Source organism: Podarcis muralis, chromosome 1 (genome assembly GCF_964188315.1).
Source record: "Podarcis muralis chromosome 1, rPodMur119.hap1.1, whole genome shotgun sequence".
Taxonomy (NCBI): domain Eukaryota; kingdom Metazoa; phylum Chordata; class Lepidosauria; order Squamata; family Lacertidae; genus Podarcis; species Podarcis muralis.
The window spans coordinates 120,368,987-120,391,347 of NC_135655.1; the positions used below are offsets into that span (position 1 = coordinate 120,368,987).

Below are 22,361 nucleotides of genomic sequence, written 5' to 3' on the forward strand. Positions count from 1 at the left end.
ACTACTGAGTCTTTTGGGCTTGCCGAAGGTCGGTGGTTTGAATCTGCGTGACCGGGTGAGCTCTGTCCCAGCTCCTGCCAACCTAGCAGTTCGAAAGCACGCCAGTAGATAAATAGGTACTGCTGTGGCAGGAAGGTAAACGGCATTTCTGTGTGCTCTCACTCATCACGGTTTCTCATTGTGCCAGAAGCAGTTTAGGCATGCTGGCCTTATGACCCAGAAATATATCTGCAGACAAATGCCGTCTCCCTCGGCCTGAAGCGAGTTGAGCACTGGACCCCATAGTCAAGTTTGACTGGACCGTATTTTTCGCTCTATAGGATGCACCGGACCATAGGATGAACCTTGTTTTAGAGGGGGAGAACACACACAAAAAAATCTCCCCCTCTCTGCTCAGCGCCCCTTCAGCGAAGTGGCAGGAGAAACAGAACCCCTTTCATTTCTCCTCCCGCTTGGCTGAAGGGGCGCTGCACAGCTCTCCTTCTCTGCTGAAGCCAGGAGAGTCTAGCTCTCCTGGCTTCACTGAAAGGAACCTGAAGCCTCCGGAGTGCAACGGGAACTCGCGCTGCGCTCTGAAGGCTTCAGGCAGCTATCCCTGAAGCCTGGAGAGCAAGAGGGGTCGGTACACACCGACCCCTCTCGCTCTCTAGGCTTCAGCAAAAGCAACGCGAAGCCTCCGGAGCGTGGAGGGTGCGCTCCATCTGCACTTGGAGGCTTCGCGTTGCTATTGCTGAAGCCAAGGAGCCTGCATTCGCTCCATAGGACGCACACACATTTCCCCTTAATTTTTGGAGGGGGAAAAGTGCGTCCTGTAGAGCGAAAAATATGGTAGCTGTCCAGGGGTCCTTTACCTTTTCCCCCTCTGTGATTTGGCATGTCAGATAAATCCTCCATTGTCTGCCACTTAGGAACTACAGGGAGGAGAGAAGGCTGGTTGGATATGCAGGACTCAGTGCCTTAGTAATATTGCCAGCCAATACGTCAACCATGTGCATTACTATTCATGCTTATTAGCATGATTCCTGTTCATTGTGTCAATTGACAAGGCAGCAGGTGGAAAAACAGGCTGCCAATCAAGTTTCTTTATTGAACAAGCTGTCTTCACAAAGGTGTGACTTAGGCTTCACACACACAATCCAGACTTTAGGGCGGGTGGCAAATTAAGTTAGGAAGAAGCGGGATGTCAGCACTCCCGATTATCGTGCTAGAAAAGGCAGGTGTAGCCTGCCCAGTTGTCTGTTTGGAATTGTTGTGGATGCAAGTAGCCCTCGACTGTGTACACTGTAGTTTAATGTTAGGTTTGTGTAAGAAGGATGTTTCACTTAGACAAAATGTGGCAACTTGTCAGTTAAGCTTGGCTAACAGTGTATGCTGACCTCTTGTGTGTTTGGTCCAAATTATGACACCTAAAATACACAATCCTTTGCTTGGCATTTGTGCTTCTGTTCTGTAACTCTTTTACAAACACAACCTTTGTAACCTAAGACCAAAAAAAGGGAGCAGTCAGCTTAGTTTTAAGGGGGAAAAATACATCTAGACTTTAAACTGAAGTGATCTGCTGCTATGGGACGTATTATTTCTTTCTCTTGAGCTACGCTCTTTTTGTAGCAATTTCTCTCTATAAAATTAACTCCTGTCGTTTTCCTCTTTCACTTACAGTGGTACCTCGGGTTACATACGCTTCAGGTTAAGAACGGACCTCCGGAACGAATTAAGTACGTAACCCGAGTGTCAGGGAACTGACATCGGAGCGAGAGGCGAAGGGGAGGCTCCCAGATGATGCTGGAGAAGGGCCCAGCAGGGGGAGAAACAGCTCAGTAGAGGGGGAAGCAAATCAGCGCAACACCAGGGATAAAGGGGGGCAGATGGGGGAATCGGAGAGAGGGCTCCAGGACTCTTCACTGGACATCAGTGAGGAGAGCACAGGTCCTCCGCTACCCACGCCCTCCCTGCGCAGAAGACTCCCGCGCAGTGAGAGGAGGAGGAGACTGGGTGTCAAACAGCTTTTATGTTGGAAGAGGTTTAAGAAACGCCCACTGACGGATTCTGCTAGCGACTGAGGCAGCCACGATGAGAAGGGCTGTGCAGTCAGAAAGGTTTAACAAGGCAATTTAGCCTAGAGAGGCGCCAGTTTACGCACGAGTAACTCATACCCATTACACCGAGGTACCACTGTAGTTTAGAGGAAATACCTGTCTGACTTAGTAATGTATGCAGCTTAAAGTTCTCAAAACATAATGCTGATGCACATGCCTTCCATAGCATTGACATATCCTTAAAATGTTGACATTTAGCTGGTACCAGGGTGCATTTGTGCTGCGATGAGTTAAGATCGAAAGCTGGAATACTTCTCATGAATTGTCTTCAGAATGAATACCCTTCAGCGGCATGTGGGTGCTACACCGCCCACAGTTTTGCCTGTTCAGCGTGGCCAGATAAAACCTGCCGTGTACGTTTCCCTCACTACATATTGGGTGTACAGTGGTACCTCAGGTTACATATGCTTCAGGTTACAGACTCCGCTAACCCAGAAATAGTACCTCGGGTTAAGAACTTTGCTTCAGGATGAGAACAGAAATCGTGCTCTGGCGGTGCGGTGGCAGCAGGAGGCCCCATTAGCTAAAGTGGTGCTTCAGGTTAAGAACATTTTCAGGTTAAGAATGGACCTCCGGAACAAATTAAGTACTTAACCCAAGGTACCACTGTATTTGAACATGACACTATATCTTTGCATTAGGGATCCATGTCTTTGAGTCTCAGCTGCTTCCTCTTCCTCCTCCGGCCTGGCCACAAGGAGTTCAGAAGCTTTCACTTGCGTTTTAGATGAATCACAGCTTGCTGTGTCCTTCAAACTTGGTTCTTAACTATGGTTAGTGGAAACAAACAAGTTTCCAGCCGCATTTCTCAACTAACCACAGTCAAGATTAACCACAGTTTAGGATTCAGACGACCTCCTAAACTGTGGTTAATGAGAAAGAAAAGCTTCCAATCTCCTCCTGATGCGACTGCAAGGAGAGGGGAGTTGGAAACGTATGAGGCTGAGCCCAAATGTAGCCACTGCATATTTGGGTGGTTCAGGAAACCATCCTATGGAGATCCTTAAATGTTAAGAACAGAAGTAAAGTTTACACAGTTAAAATTATCCCATAGTCATGTGTATGAACATCTTAGTTCCACAGAAGATAAGGGTTGGAGAAAATGTTTTGTCTGCATGATTTGTAGTCACTAAAAGATGAATGTTTTAGCATTGCAAAAGCAGCAGAAGCTGTTCCTTAGCATAGCTGACTTAGACAACATTTTAAAATTGTATGTAGATTTCTCTGCTTGCATTTTGTTGTGTTCACTTTGCAAGGAATTGCTTCTCTACTTCGCGTTCATTGGGAATTAATGAAGTGGAGTAATGCTTATGGATTGATCTGTGATATCCAGTTTTTATTTCATGACTCATTAGGCTTAGTTTTGCCTTGGCCTGCTTTAGAAACTAGCAGCTCACATAGTTTTCTTTCAGACTAAAACACTGGGAAATAGAGATAAAATTTCTGGAATTTGTTGTACTGTAGTCTCAAAATCACTATGTAAGCCTCAAGCTTAGAACTTTTACTATGTCAGCCCCCAAAAGTCCAGGATTCTAGTGTTTTTTGAGTTGCGGATGTTCTCAACAGCATTGAAAAGAACCCACTCCATTCCCTTTTGTAGCATTTCTGCCCTTCAGGGATTGCACTGAAAGGTGCCAAAGTATTTTCCCATGCAGGGTAAGGTCTGCTGGTGATCCCATTGACTGGAATCTCACCTGTGTGAGTAATATAGGAATCATGGGTGTAGCCAAGTTGGGGGGGGAGGGAGGGGCAGCTGCCTCCCAATAACAAAAATATTAAAAATTCATAGCTAGCTGAGGTTTTGACACCCCACCCCCGACAAAAGGCCTGGCCCCCCTAACAAAAATCCTGGCTACACCCATGCTTGACCTTAGTGATATTGTCACATAACCAGATCTGATTTGGCTTATAAATATAGTATCATGATGTTCCATTCACTGTGTGATCCCTTGCATCATAAAGAAGAAAAGGACTTGGTAATTTGAAGCAGGGCAGGTATGGTGGTGTAGCAGCAGAGAGGAAGTAAGTAAGTGCAGGAAAAAGGGGGGGGGGAGTGAAAGGATTGAGGGCGGGGAAGAGAAACTTTTGCTGCTCCCCAAAGCTCTGGTTACAGCTTCAAATTGAAAAGGTCCAGTATTCACTGCAGGGCTCAGAGATGCATGCAGTGATGATCGTAGCAAGAATTTCAGATTTTTTGTAGCTATTTATTTGGTGTTGGAAGAGACCTCTGGGAAAGGAAAAGGAAAAATCAACGTTCTGGATGTGTGTGCATGAGTACATGAGTGCATGAACCCTTCATGGCCTAGGACCCTCGTACCTACGGGACCGCCTCTCCCGATATGCCCCACGGAGAGCCTCAAGGTCCATAAACAGCAACACCCTAGTGGTCCCGGGTCCTAAGGAAGTTAGATTAGCTTCAACCAGAGCCAGGGCCTTTTCAACTCTGGCTCTGGCCTGGTGGAACGCTCTGCCTCATGAGACCAGGACCCAGCAGGATCTGATTTCTTTCCGCAGGGCCTGTAAGACAGAGTTGTTCCACCTGGCCTTTGGCTTGGAGCCAATTTGATTCCCTCCCCCTCTTTCTTTTTCCTTTTTCCTTTCTCCTCCTGTGAAAGGCTGCATTTTAATATTTTAATGTTTCAATATTTTAATGTTATATTTTAATCTTGTTTTTAAGTTGTATTCATTCAACTTGTTTTTATTATTGCTTGTTAGCCGCTTTGAGCCTGGCCTTGGCTGGGGAGGGCAGGCTATAAATAAAAATTATTATTATTATTATTACACTGGTAGGAAATCTAGACTATGTGTCATCCTAGGAAGAAAAAGGATAACTTGTTATAGATTCTAGAAATAAAAAAGGATCAACAATGCTGGAGAAAAAACTTATGCTCCAAACTGTTGCCACCTGATCATATACAGCATTTTTGTTGTGGTCTTAGGGTCAGGGTCCTTGTCATTACTGTATTATGCTCATGTCACAGAGCCTTATGAGTGCATCCACCAGGGAGGCGGTAAAATGCTACCCCCGACCCCTCTGCCACTACCCTGCTTATAAGCCTCTACTCTAGCAGGTTTCAGGGACACCCACAGCCTGCAGCCTATCATCTTGAGAAGCGTTTAGCAAACTGGAAGGCAAGGACAGCCTATCATCACCAATTTCCCATTTGTCCAAACTTTGCCCTTGTTTCTGGAGTAGTCCGGCTCATTGAAGATAAACTGTAGTGACTTACGCAACCAGCCACCCTCTAGCATTCCACTACAATATAATTTATTTGTGCAATCATGAATAAGGAATAAGGAAGGAGGTAAGTAGAGTGCAAGATAAAATAAATAAACAAAACTTAACAGCTAAGTAGCCAACCCAGAGGAAGCAACAGGGTTCAACTCATATGCCTGGAGTATGCATGGTTCTTCCCGGCTGTTTTGCTGATGGCAAACACTAGATCAGACTTCTGAGCGATAGGGGATGTGGAAATGCTCTGGAAAATGTGAGGTGACATTTCCTTTGATGCAGTCCTGTCTAACTGCCCTGCAAACAAACCAGAATAAAGCCAGTTAAATAGCCAACATTGTCTTACCTCTCTGTAAACAAATCAGGATCATAGATCATAGAATCCTACACTCACACAGTAAAGTTGGAAAGTACCCCAAGGGCCATCGAGTAGTTCAACCCCTTGCAAGGCAAAAATCTTGCCCAACATGGGGCTCAGACCCACAACATTGATGCTCTGCTGACTGAGCCATCCTTTCTGCATATTGAGGATGAATTCTCAATAAACGGTTTGTCTGGAAGTGCCCGCAGAAGCCAGTCCCAATATGTTCAATGGGACTTACTTCCTAAATAGTTGGTTTTAGGATTGCAGATTAAATTGAGCTTGCTTGCCACCTGAGCAGAGTAGCTAAGCATAACTGTTATGATGTTTTTGTTCTTCTGTTGTTGCCTTTTATTCTGCTTTGGGAACAAGTTAATTGTGGAATCATATAAAAATAAACATGATGGATATCTAAAAGTGGCCTTTCTGAAAGCGATTTCACAAGGTACAAATCCAGAAGAAACATATAAAAACCTGGTTTGGAAGCTTGCTCGTTCTTCCAGCACTTGTGGTTTGCGATACTGAATGCAGCAGATCTATTTTTGATAGCTTAGTGCTTCTTTGACATCAGCAAAAGCGAAACAAAACAAAACCCATGCAAACAAGACGCATAGAGCAAAAATATTTTGTCTTTGGCCCAGACAAACGTGATGTAGGGGAACAGTGCTTTCCAATTTCACATTTACTTATTATAGATTTATTGCAACAACTGTGAATTACTGCCTATTCCAGCACAGGCTGATTTGTTTGCTCAGGAGCTTGGGTGTGTGACAGCGCCATCGGTTTGGAAGCATCTCAAACATGTTAGAAAGACGAGTTCTAGCTTTCTATGGTGGTACATTATTGTGGAGTTGTTATCTTGCAAGCAACCCTGGAAACATTTTACATTGAAGGCTGGGATGTACGCTTATGAGATAACTTGAGGCACTTGTTTGGCTTGTTGTCCTAGTAAAAAAATAGTCTGCTGAAAATTTTGGTTGGCATATTTTGTTTATCTATCATTAAAGATTCCATAACTTCCCTTCCCTCTTGGCCATAGCTTGCACTGCTTGCATGACTGGTTGACTCAAGTTGGTCTGCTGAATTTGGAAACTTTGCGCTACCTGGCAGAGGCCTAAAAATACATTCTGTCAAGGAGCAAATTACTGGAGATCCTCTTAAGATCACCCTGAAGATAACAGAAAATTGTTAAAAAAGCGTATTCCACGGCAAATAGCATTCCCCCCGATAAACTTAATTTTAGGCTAATAATAATAATAATAATAATAGAAATAATAATAATAGAAATAATAATTTATTATTTATACCACACCCATCTGGCTGAGTTTCCCCAGCCACTCTGGGTGGCTTCCAATCAAGTGTTTAAACAATACAGCATTAAATATAAAAAGTCCCTAAACAGGGCTGCCTTCAGATGTCTTTTAAAGATAGGATAGCTGCTTATTTCCTTCACATCTGAAGGAAGGGCGTTCCACAGGGCAGACTCCACTACCAAGAAGGCCCTCTGTCTGGTTCCCTGTAACCTCACTTCTCACAATGAGGGAACTGCCAGAAGGCCCTCAGCGCTGGATCTCAGTGTCCGGGCTGAACAATAAGGGTGGAGACACTCCTTCAGGTATACAGGACCGAGGCCGTTTAGGGCTTTAAAGGTCAGCACCAACACTTTAAATTGTGCTCGGAAACATACTGGGAGCCAATGCAGATCTCTCAGGACTGGTGCTATGTGGTCCCGGCGGCCACTCCCAGTCACCAGTCTAGCTCCCGCATTCTGGATGAATTTCAGTTCCTGGGTCACCTTCAAAGGTAGCCCCATGTAGAGCGCATTGCAGTAGTCCAAGTGGGAGATAACTAGAGCTTGTGAATAACATGCCTTTATTAAAGCTCTAGTTTTTATACCTTGCTAGACCAGAGGCGGGATGCGGGTGGTGCTGTGGTCTAAACCACAGAGCCTAGGGCTTGCTGATGAGAAGGTTGGCGGTTCGAATCCCCGCAACGGGGTGAGCTCCCATTGCTTGGTCCCTGCTCCTGCCAACCTAGCAGTTCGAAAGTACGTCAAAGTGCAAGTAGATAAATAGGTACCGCTCTGGCGGGAAGGTAAACGGCGTTTCCGTGCGCTGCTCTGGTCCGCCAGAAGCTGCTTAGTCATGTTGGCCACATGAACCGGAAGCTGTACGTGGACAAATGCTGGCTCTCTTGTCCTATAGAGTGAGAGGAGCACCGCAACCCCAGAGTCATCCGCGACTGGACTTAATGGTCAGGGGTACCTTTACCTTTTAGACCAGAGGCTAGTGATACCACATATGCAAATAAATAATAAATTTAAAGAAATGTGGGCTGGTGATACATCATAGTATGTATGGAATTTGAATTTCATAATGGAGAGGAAAGTTTAATGTCACGGAGTAAGGGTAGAAGCACAAAAAGTAACTTGCTCAGTATATTCTGAGAAGTCTGCAATGTTGAAGTGTAATCTGATTTTGAACCACCGTAGCACCAGCTTCTCTCAGTAATGCTAGAATCTTGTTTCAAGCTCTTTTAAGATGTATATTAGTGGACCATTTGCCCAGTCTCTGTATTATGGCATTAGCTGGTGAACAGGTTCTCCCACCTTCCCCAGACACTTTAGGCGACAGAAATGCAGAGGAAGTTGTCAGCTGAGGGGAAATTTTGAGGAATTGAGGGGGAAATTCTGTTCCATCGCTGACCTGTTGAAAACCAAACATTTCCACTTCTCTTATTAAAGAAGACTCAAATGGGAATCTGATCTAGGTCTTTAAGGCAAATTGCTGTTGGCATCCATCTGTCTCGAGAGACAGTAGAGTGTGACTCTGGGGGGCAAAGCCAAATCACTGCACTCACAGCACAAAATTGACCTCCCTGGGGTGCAGACCTGGGCAGTGTGTATGGAGGTCTTGGGCAACCCAGACAACAAGACAACCTTCTTGGCCTCGCTGATGTGGTCCAAAGGAAAGCAGAGTGATATGTTTGGCACCAGCTTGGTTGCAGGAGTTGCTGGAATTGTACAGTGGTACCTTGGGTTACAGACACTTCAGGTTACATACGCTTCAGGTTACAGACTCTGCTAACCCAGAAATAGTACCTCGGGTTAAGAACTGTACCTCAGGATGAGAAAAGAAATCATGCAGCGGCTGCGCGGCAGCAGCGGGAGGCCCCATTAGCTAAAGTGGTACCTCAGGTTAAGAAGAGTTTCAGGTTAAGAATGGACCTCCAGAACGAATTAAGTTCTTAATTAAGTAAGTTTCCGAGCACAATTCAAAGTGTTGGTGCTGACCTTTAAAGCCCTAAACAGCCTCGGTCCTGTATACCTGAAGGAGCGTCTCCACCCCCATCATTCAGTCTGGACACTGAGGTCCATCTCCAAGGGCCTTCTGGCAGTTTCCTCATTGCGAGAAGTGAGGTTACAGGGAACCAGGCAGAGGGCCTTCTCTGTAGTGGTGCCCATGCTGTAGAACACCCTCCCTTCAGACAGATGTGAAGGAAATAAGCAGCTATCCCATCTTTAAAAGACATCTGAAGGCAGCCCTGTTTAGGGAAGTTTTTAATATTTAATGCTGATTGTTTTTAACACTCGATTGGGAGCCGCCCAGAGTGGCTGGAGAAACTCAGCCAGATGGGCGGGGTATAAATAAATTATTATTATTATTATTATTATTATTATTATTATTATTAACCCGAGGTACCACTGTATAGGGTTTACTCCTTAGGCTTTTCTTCCCCCAAAGGTATCCTGCAAGGTTTAGGATGAGATATTTCATTCTCCTAGATCGGGGCAGGCAACCTAAGGCCCGGGGCCCGGATGCGGCCCAATTGCCTCTCAATCCGGCCCATGGATGGTCCAGGAATCCGCGTGTTTTTTTACATGAGTACAGTGGTACCTCAGGTTACATACACTTCAGGTTATAGACTCCGCTAACCCAGAAATATTACCTTGGGTTAAGAACTTTGCTTCAGGATGAGAACAGAAATTGTGCAGCGGCAGCAGCAGGAGGCCCCATTAGCTAAAGTGGTCCTTCAGGTTAAGAACAGCTTCAGGTTAAGAACAGACCTCCAGAACGAATTAAGTTCTTAATCCGAGGTACCACTGTAGAATGTGTCCTTTTATTTAAAATGCATCTCTGGGCTATTTGTGGGGCATAGGAATTTGTTCATTTCTCACCCCAAAAAATATAGTCCGGCCCACCACATGGTCTGAGGGACAGTGGACTGGCCCCCTGCTGAAAGAGGTTGCTGACCCCTGTCCTAGATGGATTGTCTTCCCAGGTTGATGGGCCCCATCTGCCCCTCACTTCCCTCTACAGTATGTGCAGAGACTGCCTTCTTTGTGGGATGTAAACACAGGAGCAGTCAATGACAACATTCCTAGAGTGTACATGTTAGAACATGGGGAGGGATGTCTGTCCAGCAAGCAGGTAAACTTCCTGGGGATGGACTTCCTCCGCATGTGACCAGAGGTGGGTGTGGCCTCACCTGTGCAGGTAATGACAAAAGCACAGGGCAGGCAGCCACTCTCTCTCTCTCTGCCATCTTCCTTCGATGAGGAAACATCTAAGGATGCTCTCTTGGCTCCCAGCCAAGAGAGGACAAGGGGACTATCCTGCTACAAAATAGATTCTAAATGTATGTAACCTTTTAAAGCCGGTCTGCCTTCTGGGATCACATTGTGAACAGAATGTGAGTAAACTCTTTTATACTTTTATGAAGACTGTGTCGTGTCTTGTATTTTAAGAGGGAACAAAAGGGGAAATTACCAGAGTAATTATTATAGAGGTTCTAGCGAACCTGTGCACACGTTAACGTTGCAGACTTAAAGGGGAATGTTTATAAACTCTGCTGATATTTTGGGAACTTGTTAGCACAAGTTGGATAAGGATATAATTAGTAAATATATCCTCTCCTGCACCCTAGAACATTCCCACATTCTTGACCATTGAACCCACTATTGGTCACATCCGCTCAATCTGCCAGAGTCTGTCTTTGCCTGCAGGGGAAGTCCCTAACTCACAGAGGGCTTGAGACCCATCAGCTGCTCTCACCTGGTTTAGCTGGCCAGCCAAAGCCGTTTCTCAGGGTGTGGCTGCTGTCTCATGCTGACAGCTTCTAGGAGCCACAGGTGAGAGCTGAGGCCAGGGTGGGAACCAAAGCTGGACAAACTATCACAGAAGGAGCACGACGTGTCTCCTACCAGAGGTACCCCCCCTCACCTAACACCCCATACACCCCAAGTAAAATAATGTAGGAATAATAATGGGGAGCATAATATTTTATCGATAACGTCTGATACCTAAAGGCGTTGTTGATATGCAGCACTTTGCTTGCTGGAAATGGAGTTTGTCTAATGCTGATTTGAAAATCCTTGAGAATGTCCTTTAGTTAATTTCATTTGGCAGAGATTTATGATATTATAGCATATGGCCTAAAATGGGGCCAATTCTCCACCCCTCCCCCGTGTTCTTTGACTTGAATTGAAAGATTTACAGCTTTCTTTCTCCTCAGTCTCAGTCAATCTATATATCTTGAAAGAATGTATTTTTAATAACCTAAATGGCTGAATACATTTTTAGTGCCTGTGTCACTGTGACATCATAAATTAGGACACTGTGCCAGAGGCGATTCATTCAACCTTGCGTTTACTCGAAAACATGCCTCACTGTGTTCAGTGGGGCTTACTCCCAGGTAAATATGCATGTGATTGCCGTCACAGTTTCTAAATATAATAAGGAAATGGGGGGAAAAGGTATTTATGTTAATGATCCTGCCCAGTTTTTGCTTCTGAGGATATTTTGGAGTGGTGACGGTCTTTAAAAATAGAATCTGCTGAGCTCCTTAGGCCCTGATGTTATTATCCTTTTCCTGAATGGATGCTTAATTTGAATAGCACACTGAACTGTTTCCTTGTGCATTCTTAATTTATTTGTTAAAAATGGAGACTTCTCATATTGTTTTTGGAGTTCATCGTGGAATATATTTATGATCTTATTAAACAATTTGAAAGGGCGCTGACAAAGCAGCTGCAGAAAACTTATTGTGTACATGTTTAAGATTGTTGAACACTGGGTAATGCTTAATGAGGAGTCTTTTATTAGTATGCCTGTTCATTTTAGCCACTACGTTAACTTTAGGAGGATATTGGTGACAGTAACTAACCTACTAATTTCTCTTAGTTATTGCAATACATCGTTGATTAAGAGTGTATAATGTGGGCACCATCATCATTTCCACTTGGTGGGAATGACTAGTTTTTGTCACTAAAGTCTAAGGTAGTTTTGATTTTGGAGTACAGTATACACTTGCAAGCATTAATAAAAGATATCATTAGATCATCCATGCTAGAGAAACAAACCTTTTTCCACACACACCCCTTTTAAACAGTGTTTGTCCTATAAATGTTGGGTGTGTGGGTTTCAAGCAGACTTGAATACAGAGCTTTTGGCTACAATTGACTTTGCACAGTGTTTATGGGCAAGACCTCAAAGCAACCTACCTAATTTATTTAGATAGACTTAGACAGGCTTGTCAAGGATAAAGCTAACCATGGTTGCTGTATATTAGTTCCAAGATCAGAGGAGGATGCTACCAGGTCCTGCTTTGGGGCTTCCTGCAAGTCACCTGTGTTATGTACTGAAGTTCTCACCCTGGGCCAGCAGGGGGATACTGTAGATAGTTATGCAAATAAGGGATCGAAAGTGACGTTCAGTGATTGGATAGTTTTAGAAAATTGTTACAGTTACGTTGTTCAGGAGCTCTATATAAGCAGGCTGACTGAACCCTTCAGTTCAGTTCTGTCCTGGCCTGTGAATAAACAAGAGCTGTTTGAAAAATCGCTGTGTCGTCTGATATGTTCACCTACAACTTAACAAACTGGTTAGCTGATCCAAGAGTTTTTGATCCAGCAGGGGTGCTCTTGTGTTCTCCTTGCTTAGTCTTGCTGTAGGTAGATCTTTTTGATTTGGCAGTTTGACCCAGAACTAATGCGGCTGCGTAAGCTGTGCTGCTGTTTCAGTTTGGAACACTTTAAATGTCACTTTAGATCAGAACTGTTTCTTGGTTTCATCTTGTTGGAATAGGAGGCTTATTGGTTTGGCTTTGTCCACACTTGAAATTCCACAGCGGTGATGCATTTTAGTATGGTAGGTAGCTTGTAATTTAGAGTGGTAAAAAACCGAGACTCTGCTTCAGACTGAAAAAATTTAGCCACAAATGACCTTATTAGGATTTGTATTGCTCAGGAAAGCATGCTTTGAGAAGTGCAGATCCAATGCAACAAATTTCAATTATTAACTTAAAGTCAGAAGTTGTTGTTTTGGTGTTTCTGACATAGAAAAGTTTGACACTTCGGGTTCTGAAGGTGATCTGCATGAATCCTAGAGGCAGTTGATGCAGAATGGGTGTGAGGTTTTAGAATCTCTTGCTCAAAGAATGGGGATGTACTGTATTTTTCCATGTATAAGATGACCTTTTCCCCTGAATTTTTTGTGATAAATTGAGGGGCGTCTTATACACGGGTTATAAGCAGCGCTGAGCCGGGCGCTAGGCACGCTAAGCTCCAGCTGAAGCCCCGCAATGCGCCCGTCACGGTGGCCATAGCGCGGCCCAGACCCGCCGCCCGCCCGCCCACCGCCCTATCTGTTAAGTTGTGGGTGAACATATCAGACGACACAGCGATTCTTCAAACAGCTCTTGTTTATTCACAGGCCAGAACAGAACTGAACTGAAAGGTTCAGTCAGCCTGCTTATATAGAGCTCCTGAACAACGTAACTGTAACAATTTTCTAAAACTATCCAATCACTGAACGTCACTTTCGATCCCTTATTTGCATAACTATCTACAGTATCCCCCTGCTGGCCCAGGGTGAGAACTTCAGTACATAACACAGGTGACTTGCAGGAAGCCCCAAAGCAGGACCTTGTAGCATCCTCCTCTGATCTTGGAACTAGTATACAGCAACCATGGTTAGCTTTATCCTTGACAAGCCTGTCTAAGTCTATCTAAATAAATTAGGTAGGTTGCTTTGAGGTCTATCCCCCTGCTGGCCCAGGGTGAGAACTTCAATACATAACACTATCCATCCATGGCCATGCTGTGTTTACCTCAGCTGCAGGCAGCGAGGCTTCGGATTGGCTGCAGGAACTTCCTGCAGCCATTCTGAAGCTGCGCCAGCGTCGCTGCCCGCCCAGAAGCCATGCCAGCGTTGCGGAAGTCAGTCCCCGTGCAGTGAGGCGTACGCAGTGCGCGGGGAGTTACTGAGCTGGCGGCAGGCTGGATTTATGAGCCTGGAGGGCCGCACCTGGCCCCCAGGCCTTAGTTTGCAGGCCCCTGTTCTATGCAGTTACGTTTTCCTTTTGCTTGGTTTTCTTCTTCCAGACCAAATGCCTTTATTTCCTTTTTACAAAGAACACAGCAAGGCTTTCAGTCAAGCCTACGCAAGGCGGTGGGATCCTTTGGGATCCTTCTAGTCTTTTCTGATGAGTTTTGTTCCATGCCGGACCCTCCCAGTTCAGTGCTAATACCAGGCTTATTAACCACCTGCAGTCGATTAAATAGCTGGGCTGCCCATTAACCCCTTCAGTACATGTTCACTAAAGCCAAACTGTTTCCTTTTGTTTGGAAGCCATGGATGCGTCTAATTACAGCTTTTTGGAAACATGTGAATTAAAGGGACTCTTTCTATGTAGATAGTGTGGAGATAAACACAAGGCTGCGACCTTACAGTGTGCATTCAATTTTCCTGTACCTTCAGTTAGCTTTGCAGATGGAATAATTCTCATGGAGGTAACACTCTGGCAAGATAAGCTGCCATGACCATAATTCTACCATGTACATGTTTTAATTAAGGTACAGAGGCCCTGCTTCTTAATGGTTGGCCACCCCAGTGCTGTGATACCCTGGTTGCTTTTGAGATGTAGCCACGATAATTCTTACAAGGCAGTAAGTCTGCTTGTTTTAGCTGTAAATTTGCAACTTGATTCTTTAGGATGGTTATGATTTTGTCATGGCTAATAATAATTTTATTATTTGTATCCCGCCCATCTGACTGGGTTGCCCCAGCCACTCTGAGCAGCTTCTAGCATATATAAAAACATTATAAAACATTAAAAACCTTCCCTATACAGTGGTACCTCTGGTTACGAACGCGTCTGGTTACGAATGCTTCAGGTTACGAGCTCCACTACCCTGGAAGTAGCTGCTCCTGGTTTCCGAACTTTGCCCCAGGATGCGAACGGAAATCGTGCATCGGAGGCACGTGGGAGGCCCCATTAGCGAAAGTGGGCCTCAGGATAAGAATGGTTTCCGCTTAAGAACAGACCTCTGGAACGAATTAAGTTCATAACCAGAGGTACCACTGCACAACACTGCCTTCAGATGTCTTCTAAATGTCAGATAGTTGTTTATTTCTTTGACATCTGATGGGAGGGTGTTCAACAGGGCAGGCACTACTACCGAGAAGGCCCTCTGCCTGGTTCCCTGCAGCCTCACTTCTCGCAGGGAGGGAACTGCCAGAAGACCCTTGGAGCTGGACCTCAGTGTCTGGGGTGAACTACTGGGGTTTAGATGCTCCTTCCGGTATACAGGGCCGAAGCCATTTAGGGCTAGAAAAGTTACAGAACCACACTGCAAGGAGACCTGAGTTCTCGGCGCCTTCTACCTTCCTTGAATGGTTTTTTCATAGTTGCGATATAGCAAAAGCAAACAGTGGAAACAGTTGTTTTCTGACCTTGAAGGCAATGCTCTCGAGTGCTTCTGCTCAGTTTCTTTTGATTACGCTGCCTGCTGTGAGCAATTTTTCCAAAATACCCCTTCCCCCCTCCTGTGTTGCTATGTGCTTGAAATGTCATTTGAGGTACTTTGTACTTGTGTTTTATGTTAAAGTTTAATCTCCTTGCTTTTGGTTTCTGCCTGCAGTAAGGAGAAAATGGCAAAGATGGAGGTGAAGACATCTCTTTTGGACAACATGATCGGGGTAGGGGATATGGTGCTTCTCGAGCCGCTCACGGAGGAATCCTTTATCGATAATCTCAAACAGCGTTTTGATCACAGTGAGATATATGTAAGTATGTTGTAACCTTACTCTATAATGGAGCTTGTATAGAAAGCCTCACCCAGGATCTCCATACCTTAAGGCAGTCGTTTTCAACCTGTGGGTCCCCAGATGTTGTTGGACTACAACTCCCATCACCCTTGAGCTCTGGCCTTGCTAGCTAGGGGTGATGGGAGTTGTAGTTCAACAACATCTGGGGACCCACAGGTTGAGAAAGGCTGCCTTAAGGACTGCCTCCATACAACCTGACCCAGATCATCTGAGACCCTTCTCTGTGTGTCCCCTCCCCAAGAGGTTTGGAGGGTGACAACATGAGAATGGACCTTTTCTGTGGTGGCTCCCCATTTGTGGAATGCTCTCTCCAGAGAGGCTTGCCTGGTGCCATCATTGTATGTCTTTAAGCACCAGGCAAAAACATTCCTGTTTACTCATGCCTTCGGCCATTAAACAATCTATGGCCTTTAAAATGTGGGAGCTCCCAGCTCCTGCCAACCTAGCAGTTCGAAAGCACGTCAAAGTGCAAGTAGATAAAGGTGGGAAGGTAAACGACATTTCCGTGCGCTGCTCTGGTTTCGCCAGAAGCGGCTTAGTCATGCTGGCCACATGACCTGGAAAAACTATCTGCGGACAAATGCCGGCTCCCTCAGCCAGTAAAGCGAGATGAACGCCGCAACCCCAGAGTTGTTCGCGACTGGACTTAACTGTCAGGGGTCCCTTTACCTTTACTGTTATTATGATTTTTTTCTGTGATTTTTTTATTGTCTTTTATTATGATGCTATGTAAATTATGCTTTTAATGTTGTACACTACCCTGGGATCTTCGGATAAATTGTGGTATATAAATTGAATGATAGATAGATAGATAGATAGATAGATAGATAGATAGATAGAAAGAAATATGGGATCGTTCCATGCATTTAGGTACAGGGATTCAAAATTGTATTTAGACACAAAACAGACAAATAAACACATAGAAAATCAGGTTATGCAATGAAGATGTGAATAACATTAATGGAATGCAACGGTATGGTTCTCATTGATACCTATGCATCAAACCAATGTGACAAACAATAACTAAACACCAAACATGTTTCGACTCCCATGAGCTCTGCCTTACTAGTCAGGAAATCTGTTGCACAATTTGTCACCCAAAATTAGCCACTTGCCTGATAGTTGACACTCTGAACTGACCAATCAAATACATAAGGCTGCAAATACCCACTCGGTAAACATGAAACAATGGTGTTTCTCCACACAGGCCCAGTCATATATGTTTTAGGAACATCTCCAGATCTTAGGTTTTAGATGTCAGCTATCCACCATGTGTTCTACATGGATTTAAAATGCTTAGGGTATTTTTTAAAAAACTGATAAATGGTTTGAACTGTTGTATGCATAAAGGTAAAAGGTAAAGTTACCCCTGCCCGTACGGGCCAGTCTTGACAGACTCTAGGGTTGTGCGCCCATCTCACTTAAGAAGCCGGGGGCCAGCGCTGTCCGGAGACACTTCCGGGTCACGTGACCAGCGTGACAAGCTGCATCTGGCGAGCCAGCGCAGCACACGGAAACGCCGTTTACCTTCCCGCCAGTAAGCGGTCCCTATTTATCTACTTGCACCCGAGGGTGCTTTCGAACTGCTAGGTTGGCAGGCGCTGGGACCGAGCAACGGGAGCGCACCCCGCTGTGGGGATTCAAACCGCCGACCTTTCGATCGGCAAGCCCTAGGTGCTGAGGCTTTTACCCACAGCGCCACCCGCGTCCCGGTTGTATGCATAACAGTGGACAAATAAACCCATTCAGCTGATAACATGGTAATCCTGAAGCGATGTCATTTTAAGGTGATGAATTGCAATATTTTCCACTTGCCTGTTTTATTCAAAATAAATAAATGCTGGGAACTGAATTTTGTTGTTGGGTCTTCTGGAATGTTTCATAACAACATAAAACCATCATTGCATTAAGACTTTATTAAGTAGGTTGGGGGGGGGGGGGAGAAGTGGTGCTGGGAGGGAGTTTAAGGCATATGGAGCAACAGAGAAGAAGGGGTGGAGTTGTTTGACAGCAGGAAACCCTGGAGTGGCTCAGGGTGGTAGAGTTGGAGGAGGAGAGGCAACTTTCAAGGCAGGGTTATCTTGGGGGTGGAAAGGTAACAAAAAGTTTGGTCAAGGCCAGTTTTTAAAGCAAATGCATGAATTTCGTAACTGGGAAACTTGCCTAGGGGTCAACAGGTGGCCTTGATTCCTGAAAGTGAACTGCATAACAATACACCTTGCTTTTCCTTTCCTTTTGAACTCATTCCGGAGTTTGCTTGGTGGACTCCTCTGTTGACAAGACTCTTGATTTATGCACATGAGATTTCCCTCCTCTGAGCAGATCCCCCCCCAAGCTTTTTTTGTGTGTAAACTGCTACTGTTTAGGACCTCAAAAAAAGAGAAAGGATCGCAGTGTTGGTCTGTCTTCAAAGGGCATTCTTCCCTTTTGATAAGGAGAGTATTCTGTGATTCAGAATTGCTTTAGGCTTTTCGTCTGCTCAGCCGCTTGCATAGACTCAGCCAACAGGCTTTGCCAAAGTGAGAGGCGCAGGCTAGTTTAGAACGGTGATCTGTGCAGGTGTACAGCTATAAAGGTTTAGAGGTTGGGTGCAGGGCCACAAAGATGTAATCTCCCCATCCTACCCCGGTGAACTCCCCTTGTCTCACTCAGCTTCCATTTCAGAATAAACATGAAAGCATTGCTAACCAGAGTTAGAAACGAAACTATAATAACATTAATTTATTATTTGTACCCCGCCTATCATGGGAATTGGGGTTGCTTGTGTGTAAACCTCCAACTGCTCCAAACTGCTTGGGGTGGTTGCGTCTTTCCCTAGCTGAGCAGCCCTTTTGCGCGGCTGCTTCAGTCGCTGGTAGAATCCGTCAGTGGGCGTTTCCTAAACTTCTTCCAGCATAAGCATTCCTTAACGGACAACCTCCTCCTCGCCTCTCTGCGCGGAAGCCTTCTGTGCAGAGTGGGCGTGCCAAGCGGTGGTCCTCCACTCTCCTCACTGACCTCACTGGAAGAGTCTCGGAGCCTCCCCTCCGAAGTGCTCTCAGCCTCTCCTTTCTTCCTGGTGTCACCTGGACTTCCTTCCCCAGCGGAAGCTCTCTCTCTTCCCTTACTGGTTCCCTCTCCGGCATCATCGGGGAGCCTCACCTCTCCACTCTGCTCCGATGTCAGTTCCCTGACACCGCCCATCATGACTGGGTTGCCCTAGGCACTCTGAGTGGCTTCCAACATATATAAAAACATAACAAAACATCAAACATTAAAAAGCTTCCCTATACAGGGCTGTCTTCAGAGGTCTTCTAAAGGATATGTAATTACTCATTTGCTTGACATCTGATAGGATGGTGCCACTACTGAGAAGGCCCTCGGCTTAGTTCCCTGTAGCTTCACATTTCACAGTGAGGGAACTGCCAAAAGGCCCTCGGTGCTGGATCTCAGGGTCCAGGCTGAACGATGGGAGTGGAGACACTCCCTCAGGTATACAGGGTATTTAGGGCTTTCAAGGTCAGCGCCAACACTTTGAATTGTGCTCTGAAACAAACTGAGAGCCAATGTACAGTATGTCTTTCAGGACCAGTGTTATATGGTCCTGGCGGCTGTTCCCAGTCACCAGTCTAGCTGCTGCATTCTGGATTAGTTGTCGTTTCTGAGTCACCTTCTAAGGTAGCCTCACGTAGACCGCATTGCAGTAGTCCAAGTGGGAGATAACCAGGGCATGTACCAATATAGCAAGACAGTGCGCAGGCAGGTAGGGTCTCAGCCAGTGTACCAGATGGAACTGGTGGACAGCCGCCCTGGATGCAGAATTACACTTGTTTTACCTGCCATTTCTACCATGCCTCTTCTCCTTTCTCTCTCACCCTCTGTTCTATTGCTTAAAAGAGATTTATTTAGGACTGTTAGCTAATTTTCATTTTGCTGTTACAGTATTGTTCTTAAGGGCTGACAGGGACCTGCTTATAAACAAGGTTGTTTAAAGAAAAGAAAAAGGAAAGCAGGATTTCACATGCTCCAGGCTACAGGAAGCCTCATGGGAATTGTCTCTTCATATCAAGGGCATGTGAGAGCCTGCTTCACTTATATTTATTTTTTAAAAACCTAGCAAGCACTGTGTGATAGTCCAGACTTCTGTTACTTTTCTGCATTTGTCTTGGGATTCTCAGTATCTGTGCTGAAAGCTAGGCAGATCAGGGTTTTAGACACGGGTAGGTAGCCGTGTTGGTCTGCCGTTGTCGAAACAAAATAAAAAAATTCCTTCCAGTAGCGCCTTAGAGACCAACTAAGTTTGTTATTGGTATGAGCTTTCGTGTGCATTCAGATATACGAAAGCTCACACCAGTAACAAACTTAGTTGGTCTCTAAGGTGCTACTGGAAGGAATTTTTTAATTTTGTTTTGAGATCAGTTTTTTTTTAAAATTGCTTGCGAAGTTTAAGAAAAGCAAAGTGTGTGTATGTCTGTTCATTAAGTAATATAGCCCTGCATTTGTCTGTTAGAGATAAAATGGGATCAATTGTTTTTTTCTTTCTTTAAAAGTTCAAAAAAGCTATAGACTTTGGTTAACTATTGCCACCCTCGACGTTCAGATGTAGAACTTAGTTTTAGTGTCACCTCACACCATTTTGGTTCCACTTCACACATTTTAGGTTGGCGGTTCGAATCCCCGCAACAGGGTGAGCTCCCATTGCTTGGTCCCTGCTCCTGCCAACCTAGCAGTTCAAAAGCATGAAGTGCAAGTAGATAAATAGGTACCTCTCTGGCGGGAAGGTAAACGGCGTTTCCGTGCGCTGCTCTGGTTCGCCAGAAGCGGCTTAGTCATGCTGGCCACATAACCCGGAAGCTGTACGCCGGCTCCCTCGGCCAATAAAGTGAGAGTCATCTCCCCAGAGTCATCCGCGACTGGACCTAATGGTCAGGGGTCTCTTTACCTCTCAAGGTGCATAGCTAAAGATGTTGCATTTGAATGTGGCAAATGCATCTCAGAGGACTGGGATTGGCTGAAGCTCCAGACTGATTGACACTTGCAGCATGTGAAATTTATTATTATTTATATCCCCGCCCATCCTCCCAAATGGCCCTTTAGGAGGATTTGGCTGTTAAACCTACTGCCTTGAACAACTTTCAGGTATGGAGGTGAGATGCTTGTTTTTGCCTGTTAGTTTCTACTCTTTCTTTTTGACTCTGTCCTTTCTGGATAGCCAGGTGGTTGTCAAACGTACGAGGGGGGAAATGATGACCTGCTACCACGCCAAAATTAGTTGCTGTGTTTGGTTTGGTGCAATTTACTTAGAAACATTTGCCTTCCGGGTGGTAATGCCTATTAACTTAAAACAGAGCTGTTTTGTCCGGTGTCAGATTAAAAAAGACTTTCAAGCAAGTATGAAAATCCTAGTCATCATATCTTGGCCAAAAAAGAGAAAAGATGGGGGCAGCCAACATATCTGATTATTTTCACTTAAAACAATAGGTAGGACCAATGAGACTGAAGCAAACACTTGCTTCTTAGATATGCCTTTGATTGTTAGTGTAAAGAAGGTAGCTTTTTCACTGAGACACCAGGTCATGTTCTTGCTACCAGTGCTGCTCTGTTACTTTTTTTAATTTTCCAAGTAATGCTAAGAATGTTGTTTGTGCTCCCAATCCTTCTATCGCTATGTAAATTTTGCTGCCCTCGCTGCTTTCCCTCCTTACTGAACCCGTTTCCCTGCCCTCTGGAGCATGTTGTACCGCTTGTTAAATGTGCTCTACTTAATTGTAAAGCAAACCTCAGCCCTGAAGCCTCACATCCTGAAATTTGAAACTTTGCTTGGCGTGACTGATCAAGGAAGGCACAGACTGCTGTTGGATTTGCAAGAATTTTGAACCTGATACATAGCTAAATGCGCAGAAGGATCCGTGGTGGTTCTGTTCTAGTGAGGGAGCATTCAAGTACAGACACAAACTCTTGCCTTCGTCAAGGTGCAAGGTTTCCCTTTTCTAAAATGCTTTGTGCATGTGGGGCTTTGGATACGGGGCACGGTTCTTTAGTGAATATAAGGCAGTAAGAAAAGCTACAGAGAAATCAAGTGTATATTCAAAGGTATATGCTAGCCACTCTTCTTCCCCTCTCCCTCACCCACAATCAGGCTGCTTTTCAGTCTCCCCAGGGCTTTAAAATGCAATTTAGGGGAAAGGGGTTGTCATGTGAGATGCCGAAAATGTACTCTTTTAAAGCGAAGGAACTTCAAAGGGAGACTGCTGAAACACACCAGGTATTTCAAGGCTATCATAATTGCGGGTCGAACCGAGACAAAGAATTTTTCACACATTTTATGCGATAGGTGACCTACCAACATTATTGGGTAATGAGAAATGATGATCGCGTTTTTCTGCATTTCATTTGCTCCATACCTCACGTCTCACGCACACCCTTCCCACCAAACCTTCACACACACACACACACACACACACACACACACACAGAGTAGAGTTGGAAAGTACCGCAAGGGTCATGTAGTCCAAACCCTTCTTGCCCAACATGGGGTTCAGACCCACGACCCTGAGGTTAAGAACCTCATGTTCTACTGACTG

At 45.0% G+C, this 22,361-nt stretch overlaps 1 protein-coding gene across 4 annotated transcripts in view; it reads left to right on the top strand.

Moving 5' to 3' along the window:
* Nucleotides 1–22,361, top strand: part of MYO1B (myosin IB) — a 137,365-nt gene that overhangs the window by 13,398 nt on the left and 101,606 nt on the right. For all 4 annotated transcript variants that reach the window (XM_077917358.1, XM_077917364.1, XM_077917370.1 and 1 more), the window contains exon 2: nt 15,612–15,756. In XM_077917358.1, coding sequence (XP_077773484.1) covers nt 15,622–15,756 — 135 coding nt within the window. In that variant the 5' untranslated portion in view covers nt 15,612–15,621. The remainder of the gene's footprint in view (nt 1–15,611; nt 15,757–22,361) is intronic.